General features: G+C 43.6%; 1 protein-coding gene across 4 annotated transcripts in view; it reads right to left on the reverse strand.

Annotated features, from left to right (window-relative positions):
• The window catches only part of ITSN2 (intersectin 2), a 337,690-nt gene that overhangs the window by 155,273 nt on the left and 165,614 nt on the right, over positions 1-16,803 (reverse strand). For all 4 annotated transcript variants that reach the window (XM_029596037.1, XM_029596039.1, XM_029596038.1 and 1 more), the window contains 2 exons: positions 13,202-13,338; positions 1,456-1,910 (listed from right to left, as the gene is read on the reverse strand). In XM_029596037.1, coding sequence (XP_029451897.1) covers positions 1,456-1,910; positions 13,202-13,338 — 592 coding nt within the window. The remainder of the gene's footprint in view (positions 1-1,455; positions 1,911-13,201; positions 13,339-16,803) is intronic.

Raw genomic sequence — 16,803 nt, forward strand, 5'->3', positions numbered from 1 at the left:
TAGGACCAGCTACTCCATGAAGCAGTCATTTACAACATCTATAAATGTAACCTCTTATGGAACATAAATCAACACAGACTATTTAACTTAGTAGGAATGTTAATCCGGGTCCAATGCATCCCTAAAATATGATCACTAAAAACTGAAAGGGTCCAACAGGGCATAGAGAACTCTATATATGCCCCGTTTCTTATATACTTCCTATAAGCACCTGCCCTTCTGCTCACCACTGTAGGAGAGATGATGATGGGCTAGATAAAACTTTAGTCTGACCCAATTCGGTAGCTCTTATGTCAGTTTATGTTCTTACAATTTCTTTTCTTACAATTTGCATTTGTTGTTTTATATTATAACCTACACTTCACCCAGGGCCACTTAGAAGGGTGGATGATAAAAAAAAGTTAGTATAAATAAATATTTGATTATGAGCCTGAAGGTCACCATATACAGTAAAAGTCACATTATCCAGCGAGATAACAGAGATTTGATAGAGATATTTCAATATCTTCAAGTTTTCCAGGCAGAGGAGGCAGGCCTCTTTCAAATGAAAGGAGGCTCTAGAACAAAGGGCCTTGAAATGAGAGTGAAAAGAGGTAGCTTCAGAAGCAATCTATGGAAATATTTCTTTACAGAAAGGGTACTGTATGCATGAAACAGGCCTCCCCATAGGGGTAGTGGAGACAAGGACAGTATGTGAATTCATGAAAGCATGGTATAAGCACAGATGATCTCTGAGGGAATGGTAGGGATAATAAAAGCTGAGCAGTTGGTGTGGATAGGCAAACTGAATAGGCCATAATGGTCTTTTTCTGCTATCATGTTTCTATATTTCTTCATACAGAAAGCTCATGCAACCGGCATTTAACAGGGCTTTTTTGTTTATTGCTGCCAAGAAAGTTTAAATAGAATGCTAATCAACATTATGTAGCACAGAAACTTTTATCTGTTCTGGCCTATGCTTTGTCTCCTCCTGCATCAGGTACTCCCCCCACCTGTTCCCTGCCAGAGACAGGAAGAAGGGGGATAGCAGGGGAAATGACAAAAGAAGAGGGAGTAGATAAGGGAACAGAGTAGCTTTCCTCTGCTATATTCCCTGTCCACTCCAGTATCATCCTGTTCCCTCTGGTTCTTGCAGAATACAGCCTGGAGAAGGAAGTTTGAAGCTCTCAGATAACTGAAATGGACTATTCCCAATTAGGAACAAGCAGGGCAAAAGTGTATTTTTCCCAGTTTAACAGTTTTACTTCATTTAGTGTGCATTATTTTGAAATAGTGCATGCTAAAAGAAAACAGAACTGACCATAACAAAAATGTATATCCCTATTCCCCCATATAAACAAGATAATGGCACTTTTGCTATATCAAATGTTCACTATTTCAAACAAATGTCCATATTGTCACATATAATGTATTCAGATACAACCTGGAAATAGAGAGAATACAATGTAAAACTACCTTCTTTAATCCACTCAGTAGTAAGGTTTTTACTCCCAATCTGTTTCATCTTGTCCACAAATCTCTCATCCAAATTGATCTTGGAAATGCGTTTCTCTGCTTCTTTCTGGTTCTCAGCATCTTTTCGTTTCTTTTCTTCCTCTTGCTCTTTGCGTCTCTCCTCTGCTTCTTTTATCTGCTGCTTTCTCTTCTCTTCCTCCTGTTGTCTTTGCCTCTGCTCTGCTTTCCTGATGTCAGCTTGTCTGTTCCTCTCCTCTTCCTCCCTCCTACGTTTCTCTTCCTCAAGCTTCTGTTGCGCTTCCCTCTCCCTCTGCCGGGAAGCTGCCTCCTCAGCTCTCTGCTTCTCAGCTTGGACCTTCTCTTGGAGTCGCTCTTCTTGGAGTCGCTTCTGTTTTTCTTCTTCTTCCTGTCTGACTTTTTCCTTCCACATATTTTCTCTTTCTTGCTTTGCTCGCCTTAAAAAGAGAAAACAGACAGCATTATAAATAGGGTTCCAACTTTTACTGAATCTCCTTTAAGGGATTTTGCTATCGGCAAGTCTTAAGGAGTACATTTATGCAGATGATATATATGTTATTGTCCCAGTGGATAAGGATAGTTTGATGGCCCTTTCAATCCTTAATCAGAGTCTTATGGTCATCTCCAGTTGGTTATCTGATACTAGGTTGTTCATGAATGTTCATGATGTTGTAACAAACAAGAGAAGTCCCTGAGATTGCCTCCTCCTCAATTCCCTGTATGACGAATTGATATATAATATATATACCTTTGTTAATTAACTTAACCATCAATCAATTATAGATGTTATCTTGTACTATTATAATAACTACACCTTGACTATTTGTTTAACTTTTTATCTATTTATCTTTTTTTGCTCTTATAAACGTTCCCTGTATTAGACAAAAGGAAACACCTGGTTTCCTGCACCACCCAGTAGTTTGTAAACCATTGTGATATGTAAAATCGAACATCGGTATATAAAAAATAAATAAATAAATAAATAAAAATAAATGAATATACCAAAAATGAGAGATCTTGAAAAGAGGGTGTAATGAGCTGAAGTCTTGTCCTCTTACTATAAAGACAGCATTTAATGATATATGTTTGACTTTTATGATGAAAGATCCAGGTTGGTGTTTGACCCAATTTTTAGTTTGGAATTATAGGTATCTCAAGTTGTTCAGTTGGACTTCCTAAAGTTGTGATCTGTGCAGAAACTTCATCCATTTTGGGATTAAATTAATTTGGAACAGTGGTGCAGGCCCTTGTTTTATCTCATTTGGATTACTGTAATGACTTGTGCATCAGCCTCCCTAAGACTGGTGTGCTGGTTGCAAGTAGTCCAAAATGTGACTGCATTAGCTTTTTCAGTATGTCCTAGGGGTACTCTATCTCTATTACGAGCATTACATAGACTTCCAATTAATTCTCAAATTCTATTTAAGATCTTGTCACTTATGCTTTGAGCACTAAAAGGTAATTGTGCAATGTATTTGAAGAACAAATTAGGCTGGTACACAACTCTTGTCAGTAGCAGTCTAGATAAGTAGCTGAAAGCCAAGACTCACAGATTCATGATAGGAGAAGAATTGGAAAAGTAATTTAAGAGGACAGACAATATGAGATTTTTTGGGCAAGACACAGAATCACAGCTTACTTTGGTTGTTTAGACCACATTTTGGGTTTTAGGGGTTGAAGCCTAATGTTGAATGGTAGGGGTGGTAGGGAAATGATTTTGATAGATTGGTGGGGTTTTGGGATCAAGGGTTGTTTGGGCCAGCAAAAGTTTGGGGAAAGAGGAAGGTGGGTGAAATGGAAAGGTAATTTACTGGATTCAGGGAGAAATTGAGGGACTGGGGTTATCACATGGCGGAGGGGATGGAGAAGCACTTGTGTTAGAAATGGCAATAGATTGCAAAGGTTATGGTGGAGTGGCTATGGCTTGAAGATATTTGGGATACTAGGTGCAAGTCCCATGATTAAGGGGATGATGTATGATTTTAATTGGGTTTACAAATATCTGGAACATTTGGTGGAAAGTCCCAATGTTATGGTGATCTCAAATTTTATTGGGTTTAGGTGAGTATTTGCATTAGCTGGTTTATTATTTGTATATTATGTGAGCATGTGTATACATATTTGTTTTGGTTACTTGATTATTAGTACATTGTATTTTTATTTATATTGTAATATATCATTTTGTATGCTATGTTGATATGTTTTATACACTAATGCACACCATTTTGGTTAAATTTAATCATTTATAAAGGCAGTTTTGTAAATGAATAAAATAAATGAACACATTACAGGTAACTAATCTTACTTTCTCTGATTCAAATACACTCAATGCAGGCACAGATACGAGAGACAACAATGGCAGATCCCACAAAAATATTCTTCTTAAAGAGACCAATTTGCAATTTTCACATTTTTCATTGAAAATTAAACACCAAACATGGAAGATAAGATGGTAAGAATCTCAGAAACCAACAGAAAAGTTCCCTCAAAGGATGGGAGTTGAATAAGCCAAATCTTGAATCTCAAAAAGAGGTACCAAAGAAATAATGCTTGGTGAATGTAATGACTCAATTCCATGCCACAGCCTTGTAAATTTCTACCAGTGAAGTTACTAGTTTGGCAACCAGTGGCTACTGCCCAAACTGCCTGAGTTCTGACACACCCTTTGAAGTGTAACTCTGCAAATTATTCATGAGAAAATCTGTGAACCCATTAAAAATAATGCATTTTCCCATGGGATCTCCAGATCTATTGATATAGAAAGAAATAAAAAGCTAGGTGGACTTCCTAGAGGATTTAGTTTGCGCCAAATAAAACATAATTGCTTGCTTGTAATACAGTCTCCATTTAAAACTAAAAGCCAAAATGATAGGCTTCTTTTTAGAAGCCAGAAGTGGAGACACTGCTTCAGACACATCATGCCTTCTTAGCATTCAAACTGTAAGCAACAGAGATTCTGGAATGGAAAAGAATTACTTTGGTTCTAAGTAATCAACTGTGGAGAGGGCCTTAATCCAATGGTTCTGTGATGAACAATTCCAGTGGGAACATAAGAAATGCCATACTGGGTCAGACCAAGGGTTCGTCAAGCCCAGTATCCTGTCTCCAACAATGGCCAATCCAAGTCACAAGTACTTGCCAAGTACCCAAACATTAAACAGATCTCATGCTACTAAAGCCGGCAACAAGCAGTGGCTATTCCCTATTAATAGCAGTTTATGGACTCCAGGAACTGATCCAAACCTTTTTTAAACCCGGTTACACTAGTTGCCTTAACCACATCTTCTGGCAATGAATTCCAGAGCTTGATTGTGCACTGAGTGAAAAAGAATTTTCTCTGATGTGTTTTAAATGGGCTACTTGCTAACTTCATGGAGTGCCCCCTAGTCCTTATACTATCCAAAAGAGAAAGCAAAGATGCGTATCAGTAACCAGGGTTCTCTGTAGACAGTAGGATAAATCAGCCATAATGCACGGTTGTTGTCATCCGACAACACCAACACAGACTCCCCCCCCCACCAACACAGACTCTCCCCCCCCCCCATCTCTCACAGCTCAAAGTGTATGAGCATGGATAGGAGTTCCCACATGCTATCACTGCCTTGTAAGCCTTTCAATCTCTTCCAGAGTTTAAGCTGAAGTATGGTAATCGACTCTCCAGGAATGCAGGCAGATATTAAGTATATGATCCTGTAGAGCAGTGTTCTCAACAGGTGTGTCGGGACACACTAGTGTGTCACAAGGTCACAGAAATTGTATCACAGACTCAGCAGAAGGCTGCTCTTTCCTCATCAGTCTGGAGAGGAGTTGGTTGATTTCTCCTTTATTGGGTATGAGAGAAAGCTGCTCATTTCCTTCTCCTCTTCCTGGCCCAGTGGGAGATTATTCCCTTCTCTTTCACCCAGATCAGAGCAAGATATCACCAATTCCTATTTATATGGGCATGGCAGGATACCAACTTTATCTTCCTCTGTCTGGCGTGGCAGTGAGGCTGCTGATGCTCTCTTTACCCCATGGGACCTGGACACGAAAGCAGGAGCATGAGGAAGAGAGGTGAGTGCTCTATAGATCAATTGCTGACTTCCTGTGTTGCTGCCTTGTCATCTTCCTCTCCTCAATGCTTCTTGCTCTCATCTGCTGCTGGCAAAGCGGGAGGGTGACTCTGGATTGGACTGAAGGCTCATGCTGGCTGGGAACCAGGAGGAGGGGAAATGTGCTGGGCAGGAAGGCCTTGGGAGATGGGGAGTCAGGAGTCTGCTGGGTAGGAAGGGGTGGGGAAAGGAGGTTGGAATTGCTGGGTAGGGAGTGGTGGAGGAAAGATGGAAGTGTGGGGGCTGCTGGGTTGGGGGAGAAGGGAGGCCAGGGGATGCTGAGCAGGAATGGGTGGGAAAGAGGGGTAGGGAAAGGGAGAGGAAAGGGCAGGGAGAGTTGAGCAGGGGAGAGAGGAGGCACAGGGAAAATGATGCAGAGGTGGGGGTGTCGGAAACATTGGACAGGGATATGCTCATGTAAAGGGATGATTGAGCAGTTTGAAGAAGTGAGGGGTCATGGGGGGGAGTACAAGAGCCATAATATGTCAGTTTTGAGAATATGTATTTCTTCTCTCTTTGAACTTTGCTTAGTGTAGAAGGAAATATAGGAAAATTGGTTCTCATCTGCTAATTTTCGTTCCTGTAGTACCATGGATCAGTCCAAACTCCTGGGTTTATGCATCCCTGCCAGCAGATGGAGACAGAGAAAGTTTAACTGACACTGCGTTATATTCCCTGGTGCCACCTGCAGTTTCTCAGTATTGAACTGTACCCAAGCCAAAAAAACACAGTAGAAAGATAGCCAAACAGCTTAACCCATATCAGAACAGTAAAAAATCTTAAATTATTGGAAGCAACCAGAGCTGAGCAGAAGAGTCTCCACCCCCTAGAACGGGTGGGTTCTGGACTGATCCATGGTACTACACAAACGAAAATTAGCAGGTAAGAACCAATTTTCCTTTCCCTGTACGTACCTGGATCTGTCCAGACTCCTGGGATGTACCAAAGCTCCCTACTTAGGGTGGGACCTGGAGAGTCCCGCTCGCAAGACACTCTCACCAAAAGAGCGATCCCTGACATCTAAGCAGTAATGTCTCGCAAAAGTGTGCGACTTCCAAGACACCGCCTTATAAATTTCCTGTGGCAAAACCAACTGGGTCTCTGCCCACAAGGCCGCTTGAGACTGATTAGAATGAGCCCTCAAAGCTTCAGGTACCTGTTGGCCTTTTAGTACGTATACTGACCCAATAGCTTCTTAAAGCCACCTCGCAATGGTAGCTTTGGAAGCCTTGGTACCTTTCTTCGTACCAGTCCACAGCACGAGCAGGTGGTCCGATCTCCTAAAATCATTCATCATCTCAAGTTACCTCATCAAAACTCTTCTGACGTCCAAACATCTAAGCTCCCATGCATGAGACGCAGAAGCATTCAAATCTGGAAAGGCCGGAAGCTCCATCGTCTGATTAACATGAAAAGCCGATACCACCTTGGGAAGGAGGGAAGGAAGGAACTGTCCACAAGGACACACCAGAATCTGAAATCTGAAGGAATGGATCGCGACAAGATAAGGCTTGCAACTCTGATATTCTTCTCGCAGAACAAATAGCTATCAGGAAAACAACCTTTAGGGTCAAATCCTTAAGAGTCGCCCTGCGGAGAGGCTCAAAGGGTGGCTCACTTAAAAATTGGAGGACAAGATTAAGATTCCAGGATGGGCAGACTCTCCTCACCAGAGAGCGCAAATTCTTAATCCCTTGAAGAAACTTGACCACATCTGGGTGAGAGAACAAAGTTCCCCCATCAACTGTACCAAGTAAAGAAGCCAGAGCTGCTACCTGATGAGAGAGTTAAAAGCTAGGCCTTTACTCAAACTGTCTTGAAGGAAAGATAAAATCTGAGACACCGAAGATCATAAAGCCTGAATACCTTTAGTTGTACACCATGCCTCAAAGACCTTCCAGACCCAAACATAAGACAATGAAGTAGACGTCTGCCTAGCATGTAAAAGGGTAATTATAACTGCCTCTGGTTATCCCCTGAACTTCAAATGCCGCCTCTCAAAAGCCAAGCCACTAGACAAAAGCAATCTGCCTGATCTGAAAATATGGGGCCCTGATGAAGAAGTCGAGGAAGATGATTGAACAGTAACAGACCGCCCACTGCCAAGTTGACCAGATCCACGAACTATGACCGACGCGGCCACTACGGAGTTACCAACAAGATGTCCTCTCTATTCGGTGCAAGATCTTCCCCCTTCCAGAAGCCATGGTGGAAATAACTAAAGAAGGACTTCCTAAGGCCAAGGAATCACCAGATCGTCGACTCCCTTGGCCCTGTATTCTCGTCTGTGGCTGAAAAAGCGAGATGCCTTTGTATTGAGATGAGTCGCCATTAGATCCACATGGGAGCAACCCCACCTCTTGCGAATGAGTTGCATCACCGACTCCGAAAATTCCCATTCTCCTGGATCTAGAAGTCTGTGACTTAGAAAATCCGCCTGATGTTTTCAACCCCTGCGATGTGAGATGCTGCTATCTGGACTAAGTGTTCTTCCGCCCAAAGAACGAACTCCTGAGCCTCCTGCACCACCATTCGACTCTTGGTTCTGCCCTGCCGATTGATACAGGCTACGGTTGTCACATTGTCTAATAAAACCCTCACCGAGTGACCTTGAACCACAGGCAGAAAGGCTAGTAATTCTAACCTCACTGCTCTGGTCTCTAAGCGATTGATAGAACAGGAGAGTTTCTCCTCCAACCAAGTGCCCTGAGCCAAGTGTCGCTGGCAAATTGCACCCCAACCAGAGAGATTGGCATCAGTAGTGAGAACTATCCAATCTGGTATCTCCAGATCGACGCCACAAACAAGAGTGGACATCTGTAGCCATCAAGACAGACTGTCCCATGTGGGAGCATCGAGAGACACCGGCTGATGAAAAGATTCCGACAACGGATTCCATTGTGCCAACAGAGCTCTCCGTAATGGACTCATATGCACAAAGGCCCAAGGAACCAACTTGAGGGTGGAAGCCATTGAACCCAGAACCTATAAAAAAAAATCCCAGTCTCTGGGTACTCACAACCCCAACAAGTGCTGAACCTGCACTTGCAACTTGTACACTTTCTCCTCCATCAGGAACACCTTGCCTATGTTCGTATTGAATCAAGCTCCCAAATACTCGAGGCTCTGAGACGGAATTAGATGGCTCTTTGCCAAATTCCAGAACCTGAATCACCTTCTGGACTGCGGTGCGACAACTGGCATCAAACTTTGCACATATGAGCCAATCATCGAGATAAGGGTGTACCATAACTCCCTCGGGCCGCAAGGCTGCCACCACCACCACCATGATCTTGGTGAAGGTCTGTGGCGCCATGGCCAGACCGAACAAGAGCCTGAAAACTGGAAATGCTGACCCAGCACCATGAATCTCAGAAAACGCTGATGATCCCGACGAAAGGAGATGTGTAGGTACACCTCTGTTAAGTCCAATGAAGCAAGAAACTCTCGTTTGCACAGTTCGGATCACATACTGCTTGATACAGTATTTAAATGGCATGCAAATACAAGTCGCGTCCAAAGCGCGTCCATGAAGCGCAATCCATTTTACTGTATAGAGCGCTATAGAGCGCCTATACAGTATCCTGGGTGCGCTGGTACCTGTCATTTCAAATGTCAGGTACCAGGAAGTGGATGGTTCTCCTACGCTCGGGCATCGGAGATTGCCAGTCCTCTCTCCCCCCCTCCCGAAGCAAGGCGCAGGGCGAAAATCGACTCGACATGTTATTAAAGCAAATAGAAATTGTAACAAAAGTAAACTTACTGCATGCTTCCAGCAGCCCCAGTCCTCTCTCCCCTCCTCCCGAAGCGCCCACCGCAGCTCCCCTGCCTCCCGGGGGCAGCTGGTGGCGAAAGCGGCTTCCAGCAGCCCCGCCGGCTAAGGTGCATGAATGCACGTCCAATTTGGGCACTCGAGCAGCGAAGGCGCATGAGCGCACGCCGTGACCTCAGACGTCCATCCAGGCGCTCAGGTCATGGCGTGCGCTCATGCGCCTTCGCTGCTTGAGCACCCAAATTGGACGTGCGTTCATGCACCTTCGCCAGCGGGGCTGCTAGAAGCCGCTTTCGCCGCCAGCTGCCCCCGGGAGGCAGGGGAGCCGCGGTGGGCGCCTCGGGAGGAGAGGAGAGAAGACTGGGACTGCTGTAAGCATGCAGTAAGTTTACTTTTGTTACAATTTCTATTTGCTTTAATAACATGTCGAGTCGATTTTCGCCCTGCGCCTTGCTTCGGGAGGGGGGGAGAGAGAACTGGCAATCCCTGATGTCCGAGCGTAGGAGAACCAGGCCACACCATGTTACTCGTTTGCTCCAACCCACCCACTTATTTGACCGGAGCCTGCCTATTGCTGTCACATCCCTCTAACGCCAGGGTCAGGGTAGGCGGTAAATTAGCGGGTTAAAGACACGGCAAAACAGTTGGTTAAAAAGGCGATAATTGGGCCGCACGTTACCGTATGGGAGGGAATAGCTAATCCGATCGTTTACATATCATATACATGTGGCGGGCGGAAAGGGATACGCGATTTAAAGAAGTGGTAAAGATTGGTAAAAATGGATAGTGAATCGCGGGTTAGACTTACGCGGCCAAATTGTGGGTAGAAAGCAGGTTAGAAACAGGGTAACCGTGGCCGCGCTTTACTGTATCGGCCTGACAGTCAGGAGCTCCTCTCTCCTAAGGCTGAGGGGAGCTGCCCAGCTCAGCCGGAACTAAGGAGGAGAGGGAGAGACCAAAAAGCAGCTGACCAGAGTCAAAAAGCCGCCTAAGCAGCCTTGTGAAGGGGAGGGATCTGGACCACCAGATTTATACCCCAAGGATCACACTGGAGCAAGCGTACAAAAAGGTCACCGACCTTCAGCTTGTCCACCTTAACCAAACAGGGAAGGGTTCCCCTTGGGAGGAAGGTTCTTAACAAAAAGGAAAAAGAGGCGAAAAGGGCAAAACGACAGAACTGCAGGTGTATGCACCAGCCACCATCTGCTGGAGACAGGGAAATGCTAGGGAACTGTAGGTTGCACCAGGGATTATGAAGCAATGTCAGTTAAACTTTCCCTATCTCCATCTCCTGGCAGGGATGCATAAACCCAGGAGTCTGGACTGATCAGGGTACATACAGGGAAATTTCTGTTTCTAGTTCTCCAGTTTTGCACTGTATGCAGGTAGTTTTCTTGGGGTTTCCATTCCAATTTTTGTTTCCACATTTGTAATTTGTGGTATTTTATTTTATATTAGGTGAAGGTAGGTCTGTCTGTAGAGAGAGAGAGTGTGTGTGTGTGTGTGTCTGTAGAGTGTGCATGTGTGTGACTAACATGACATACTTTACTAGCAAGTAGGTATTTGTATCAGTCTTATTTCTTGTATTTTCTCAATATGATAATGCACTGGTGGTGAACTGCTGCCTGTTTCATTTCTTGAAGTTAGTGTTGCTGCAGTATGGCAGGTTTGATAGCATGTACAGAGTGGGGTTTGTTTTTTTCTGGCTTGTGTATTATTTTACAATGCACCTGGTAGAAGAAGGAGTTTGTGATGCTGTTATTGAGAAGACACCAGAATAAGAATATCTTTTTGGTATGGTGAGTTGTACAGGGAAATGTCTTAGTTCTGCTCTGCACTCACTTGTTAGGAAGCGGAAGATTCCTATGGATACAGAATATATGTTTATATTTAGTCCCATGATGGTCATGTGTTCAGTGTGTCACCCATGTGAGCATCATCTCTCAGGTGTGTCCTGATAGAAAAAAGGTTGAGAACCACTACTGCAGAGGGCAGTCGACTGCGCAGAAAAAAGTGTGCAAAACCGCCACCACAACCTACCATGCAGTGCGTAAAAAAGAAACCTAACAGCAGCACCTACCCAAACCCTAGCCCAGTTCCCGTAATCCCTACGGGAGCGGGAATGCATGACGGGACGGTGCACCAAGCAAGGAGACCAGAAGAAGTTCTAAACTAACTCCTGCACTCTGTCTCTGTTTTTTGTTTTGTTTTTTTTCGAAACATACCTGACCTCAGCCTTCCCAGCAGAGTACAGAGAAGGTCTCCAGCTGCGGGGGGGGGAACCACCACGCTTGGCTCCTGCACCCACTGCCTTTCAGCTGCTTAACCAGCTAAGGCCATGCCGGTCTATAACCAGCTACTGGACCAAGGGACCACGGAAATCACCTCAGGAATTCTCAACTGGGGGAGACACCATTAGGTATCACCGCAGGAGAGTGTGGCAATCCAGATCTCCAATTAATTCTCCTCTAAATTTGAAGCAATCCCCAGTAGGGAAATGCATGTCCACCATCTGCTGGAGATGGAGAATACTGAAGACTGATGTCACTGCAGGAGTATATATATACTGTAACGACAGTTTGCTCTGTCTATGTCTTCTGGTACAGGTGCATAACCTACCGATTCTGGATTCATCTGACTGGACGTTAAAGTAGCAAATGTCAATAGAGCATGGAATAAGTGCAGAGGATCCTTAAATGTAAAGGTAAAGCCTAAGCCAGGCAGGCTTTATGGAAATGCATCTGTAATGGACAGTTTAGATGAGCCGACAATTTTTTATTTTTCTATATGATGTAGTCCTGGGGTAAACAACTCTGGTTCCTGAGCATCCCAAGCTGGTCAAGTTTTTCAGGTTAATCACACTGCATACTCATGAAACGCATCTGACTGTACTGCCTGCATTATGTGCAAATACATCATGGATATCATGAAAACCCGACCAGCCTAGGACATTCAAGGACCGAAGTTGCCTACCCTGGTATAGTTGCATGCTAGGGCAGTGCTTTTCAACCTAGTCCTTGGGGCACACCTAGGCAGTCTGGTTTTCAGGATATCCACCGTGGATATGCATGTGCGAGATTTGCATATAATGGAGGCAATGATGCAAATATATCTCATGCATATTCATTGTGGATATCCTGAAAACCTGACTAGCTAGATATGCCCAGAGGAGAGGATAGAGAATCCTTGTGCTAGTTAATAGTGCTAATACAGAAATTCTGAGGTGACTGCCACATATGTGGACAAGAACAACATTTTTCATTATTTTAGAACTGGCTACAGATGCACAGATTTTAGCCTTCTATAGTTACCATGTAGAGAGATCTGTTAGGAGTATAATCATATTCTGATTACCTAATAAAACTATGTAACACAAATGAAAACATCAGACTAACTGCTTAATGAGGAAAACCAAGAAGGAAAAAAAGAAAGACTGAAAATTAGCAAAACAATGAAGATAGCATCAACCAGCAGAATTCCTGCAAGCTGCTCCTTCTCAAACAATGGAAAAATCTGACACAGATTATCACATGGTTCGGTGTTGCACTGGTCTTCCCCCATGCAGGTTCAGAAGCTTTTATGGGAAAACTCTTCAGGTATTCATTCCTTTGACAACGCATGCAGTACTGGTCACTTGAGGCTCCTTATTAAAGAAAGCACTATTGCAGCAAAATAATAAATAAACCTTGATTGGGTTGAATTAAAGTGCAAATAATTCACCGATTCATTTTAGAAACTGATTCGTAAGAAAATCTTATTTGCTTTATCATGCATTTTCTGCATCTTATGTACTACCTCCACTTTCTTGGCAGGAAACATATAGTGAATTTGAAACATTTGATTTTTTTTTTTTAATCAAAGTTACCTCATAGCCTCTTCCTCATCTTTCTTTTTCTGCACCAGTTCAACTCTCTTCCTTTCTATCTCTCTCAATTTGTCTTGTTTGATCTTCTGCAGCTGCTGGAGGGCTGACTGCTGCTTGTTGTAGCTTTCTCTTAGTTCCTATTGAAAAATCACAATATGTTCACAGTTAGAGAAAATAATATCAAAGGCATTTGTCAGAAGAGCATTCAGGGTTTATGTAGAGGACTTTAGGGTCTATTTTGGAGACTACTAGAAAAAACTTGCTCCAAATCAGAAGACAAACATCAACATCCTTTTTTCCGATATTTATCTCACTCCTGAGATGTGCTTATATTCTCTCTAAAGCTCATCCTGCTCTGCCTTTCTCTCACGATAGATGTGTATAGAGCGCGGGTGTGTGAATGTATGGGAGGCATGGAGTGGCTCTTTGCTGATCATGGCTTAGTGCCACCCCAAAGCAACTGAAAGTATGGAGACAGCATAATTAGCTCAAATGTTCAAGGGAAGAACATTTTACAGAGGACTTGGCTGTAACATATGTACGAATCTAAAAATTCATGTAAAAACCTAATAGAATATTTTATGTGTTTATAATATGTCTGAACGGTAAGAACAATACAAAGAGGGGCAAACAGCAACACAAGCCATATTCCTCTAAACCAACAACTTGTTTGTATTTTACAAAAAATAAATTTAATCTATTGCCTCTTATTCCAAACTTTTCTTTTTTTCTTCCCCCAATGTATTTTTTCTTATGTTTTCATGCTTTTTCTAATAATATGCATGCACCTTTCTTATGATTATCCATTCTTAAAAGTCTCATTTCTAATCATTGGTTGTTCATGCTGTCTTCATATTTTGCATTTTTCAGCAAGATACCAATATTAGGTTTTGATAAGGATCAGCGTGACATGCTGATTTACCGATCCATGATGATGAACGTCACAAACATTAAAAAAAACAAAAAAAACCCTTCCAAACATAAATGAAACATCTCCTCAGAATGAAATAAACTTGAGAATGGAACTTGAGGTTCTGAATGATTTCAGTGCATGTACTGGCTATTGACAGTCTACATTTTTTCTCTCTCTTGCTGCTTTAAATTCCAATGTACAGGTGTTCTTACCTTACTAAGATTCAGAAGGGAAAATGGACTTCATTTGAAGTAAATAACTATACAGTCAAAGTATCTGACCAATGAAGTGACTGCCTGAAACACTGTATTCCCTCAAACTTTTTCATTCCAGCTCTGCACGTGAAAATCTGTTCAATTGATTCATAAGTACCCCTTCAAATAAGGCATTTGCATTATATTAGGTTAATAAAGGATCTGAAAAAGTTTAAAGATGCTTTAAGGATCTGGGTATTTCAGTTCCTATGAGATGAGTTCTATTTATTTTTTGAGTGTCGACATTCACCAAGTCATTTAGAAAAAATATTGCAGTGAGAGAAAAAAATGTTATCACACCAAATTTAAGTGTATGTTGAATTCTGACTGACTTATGGTATATTTTAGTTTGAAGTTGCCCTGTTGGCAGCTTTTATACTGAAATGTAAATGCACGAAATTTGTTTAGTGCATGACATTTGGCATTATATAGATGTGCAGTTTTTTAAAACTATTTTATGATTAACAATATGTTAATTGAGAGTATGCGTCTGTAGATATGTAAATATTCTAGCTGTAAATATCTTCTTAGCGGTACTGCAAGGTAAATGGAAAATTTTTAACTATTTAAATTTAAATGAAATGTATGTTTTAATTCTGTAAAGCGCTTGGATCACTTGCTTTTAAGATGCTTCAGAAATTTCAATAAACAAAACTAGAAAAACCAGAATGAAAAATGTTACACTAGATTCACGTTTCTTGGATATAGGTAAGTCTTCCACGGATTTCAAGAAGTGCCCCTGCAAGACAATGAAACGATTGCAGTATGGGAAAGATTTTGAATACGAAGAATGCATTATTCTTTGCTACAGCTAGAGAAGTCCAAGTAAGCTGACAGACCACACCAGATCTTGGGGTAATTGTATCTGCTGATTTCAAGGTTGCAAAACAAAACAAATTTTAAATCTCCCCTCACTCGAGGCGCCTTCCTCTAAGCCAGGAAGGACTGCTACTGGCCACCCACGCTGCCAAGACCCATTGGGGTCTGGAACCAAGGCCCGACACCCCCGGCACAGACCGCGACTGGCCGAAGACGCGGCTGACACCCACGCGGCCGCCAGAGGACCCGACCGATGCCACCGTGACCGGCATAGGACGCGATCCACCCCCACCGTGACCAAACCCCAACCCCGAGGCCTACCCAATCGCCACTGGAATGCCGAAGACCACGAAGAACGCCGAGGAGAGCCCCTCCTGACGTCGGGGGAGGCGCTGAGTGAGTGATTTAAATCTCCCCTCACTCCAGGCGCCTTCCTCTAAGCCGGGAAGGATTGCTACCGGCCAGCCACGCCGCCAAGACCCATTTTGGTCTGGAACCAAGGCCCGACCCCACCGTGCCCAAGGCCCAACACCCCCGGCATAGACCGCGACCAGCCGAAGACGCGGCTGACACCCACACGGCCGCTAGAGGACCCGACCGATGCCACCGTGACCGGCATAGGACGCGATCCACCCCCACCGTGACCGGCAGAGGCCAAACCCCAACCCAAAGGCCTACCCAATCGCCGCTGGAATGCCAAAGATCATGAAGAGTGCCTAGGACCGCCCCCTCCTGATGTCAGAGGAGGCGCCAAGTGAGTGATTTAAATCTCCCTCACTCCAGGTGCCGCGCGCCAAAGGAGCGCGTCCAAAGGAGCAAGCCCCTTTGCTTGCCCCTTCACGCTGCCTCTTCCACACTGCCACTACACCTTTCAACCGGACAACCACTATCTAACACTCAACAACCAAAACTACGTACTCAGCCATGAACACCCCCAACATTCCCAAACCCCGCCAATTGCATCAGTTCCAGGCTCCAATCCATAAACGAGCTTTCCTGACCATTCAAAAACTCAAATAGCAGTTTACAGTTATTTATCTTTAAAAGTCCTCAGGTGGGGTTTGAACCCTCTCCACCTGGATGAAAAGCAGATGCCTTCCCCACTGAACCAGCGACTCAATTTCCAAAGGCTGGCTTCAGAAGTTCATCTCAAAGTCCAAAGTCTGGCCCCATGGGCCTAACTGCCACCTCCCTCCGTACCTCTGGGATATCAACTCTTCCCCAAAGGTACAACCACCCACTGGCAGTCTCTCAAACAGGATCCTTTTTAATTCCAAAGTCTGGCCCCATCCTATTTACTCATCCTCCTTGACATATCAGCTGCATTTGATACCGTCAATCACAAAACGTTAATACACAGACTAAAGGAAATTGGACTTCAACATACAACGCTCAGCTGGTTTAAATCATACCTCTCCAACAGATCGTACAAGGTCAAATTCAACGACACCGAATCCAAGCAAATCCCCTTCCCCCACGGAGTACCACAAGGCTCATCCCTATCCTCCACATTGTTCAACATTTACATGATGCCACTGGGCAAACTTCTTAACGAAACAGGACTGTTACACTATGTATATGCCGATGATGTACATATCCTACTCCCAATCAAAGAC

This window comes from Rhinatrema bivittatum, chromosome 3, assembly GCF_901001135.1.
Source record: "Rhinatrema bivittatum chromosome 3, aRhiBiv1.1, whole genome shotgun sequence".
NCBI classification, from domain to species: Eukaryota; Metazoa; Chordata; class Amphibia; order Gymnophiona; family Rhinatrematidae; genus Rhinatrema; species Rhinatrema bivittatum.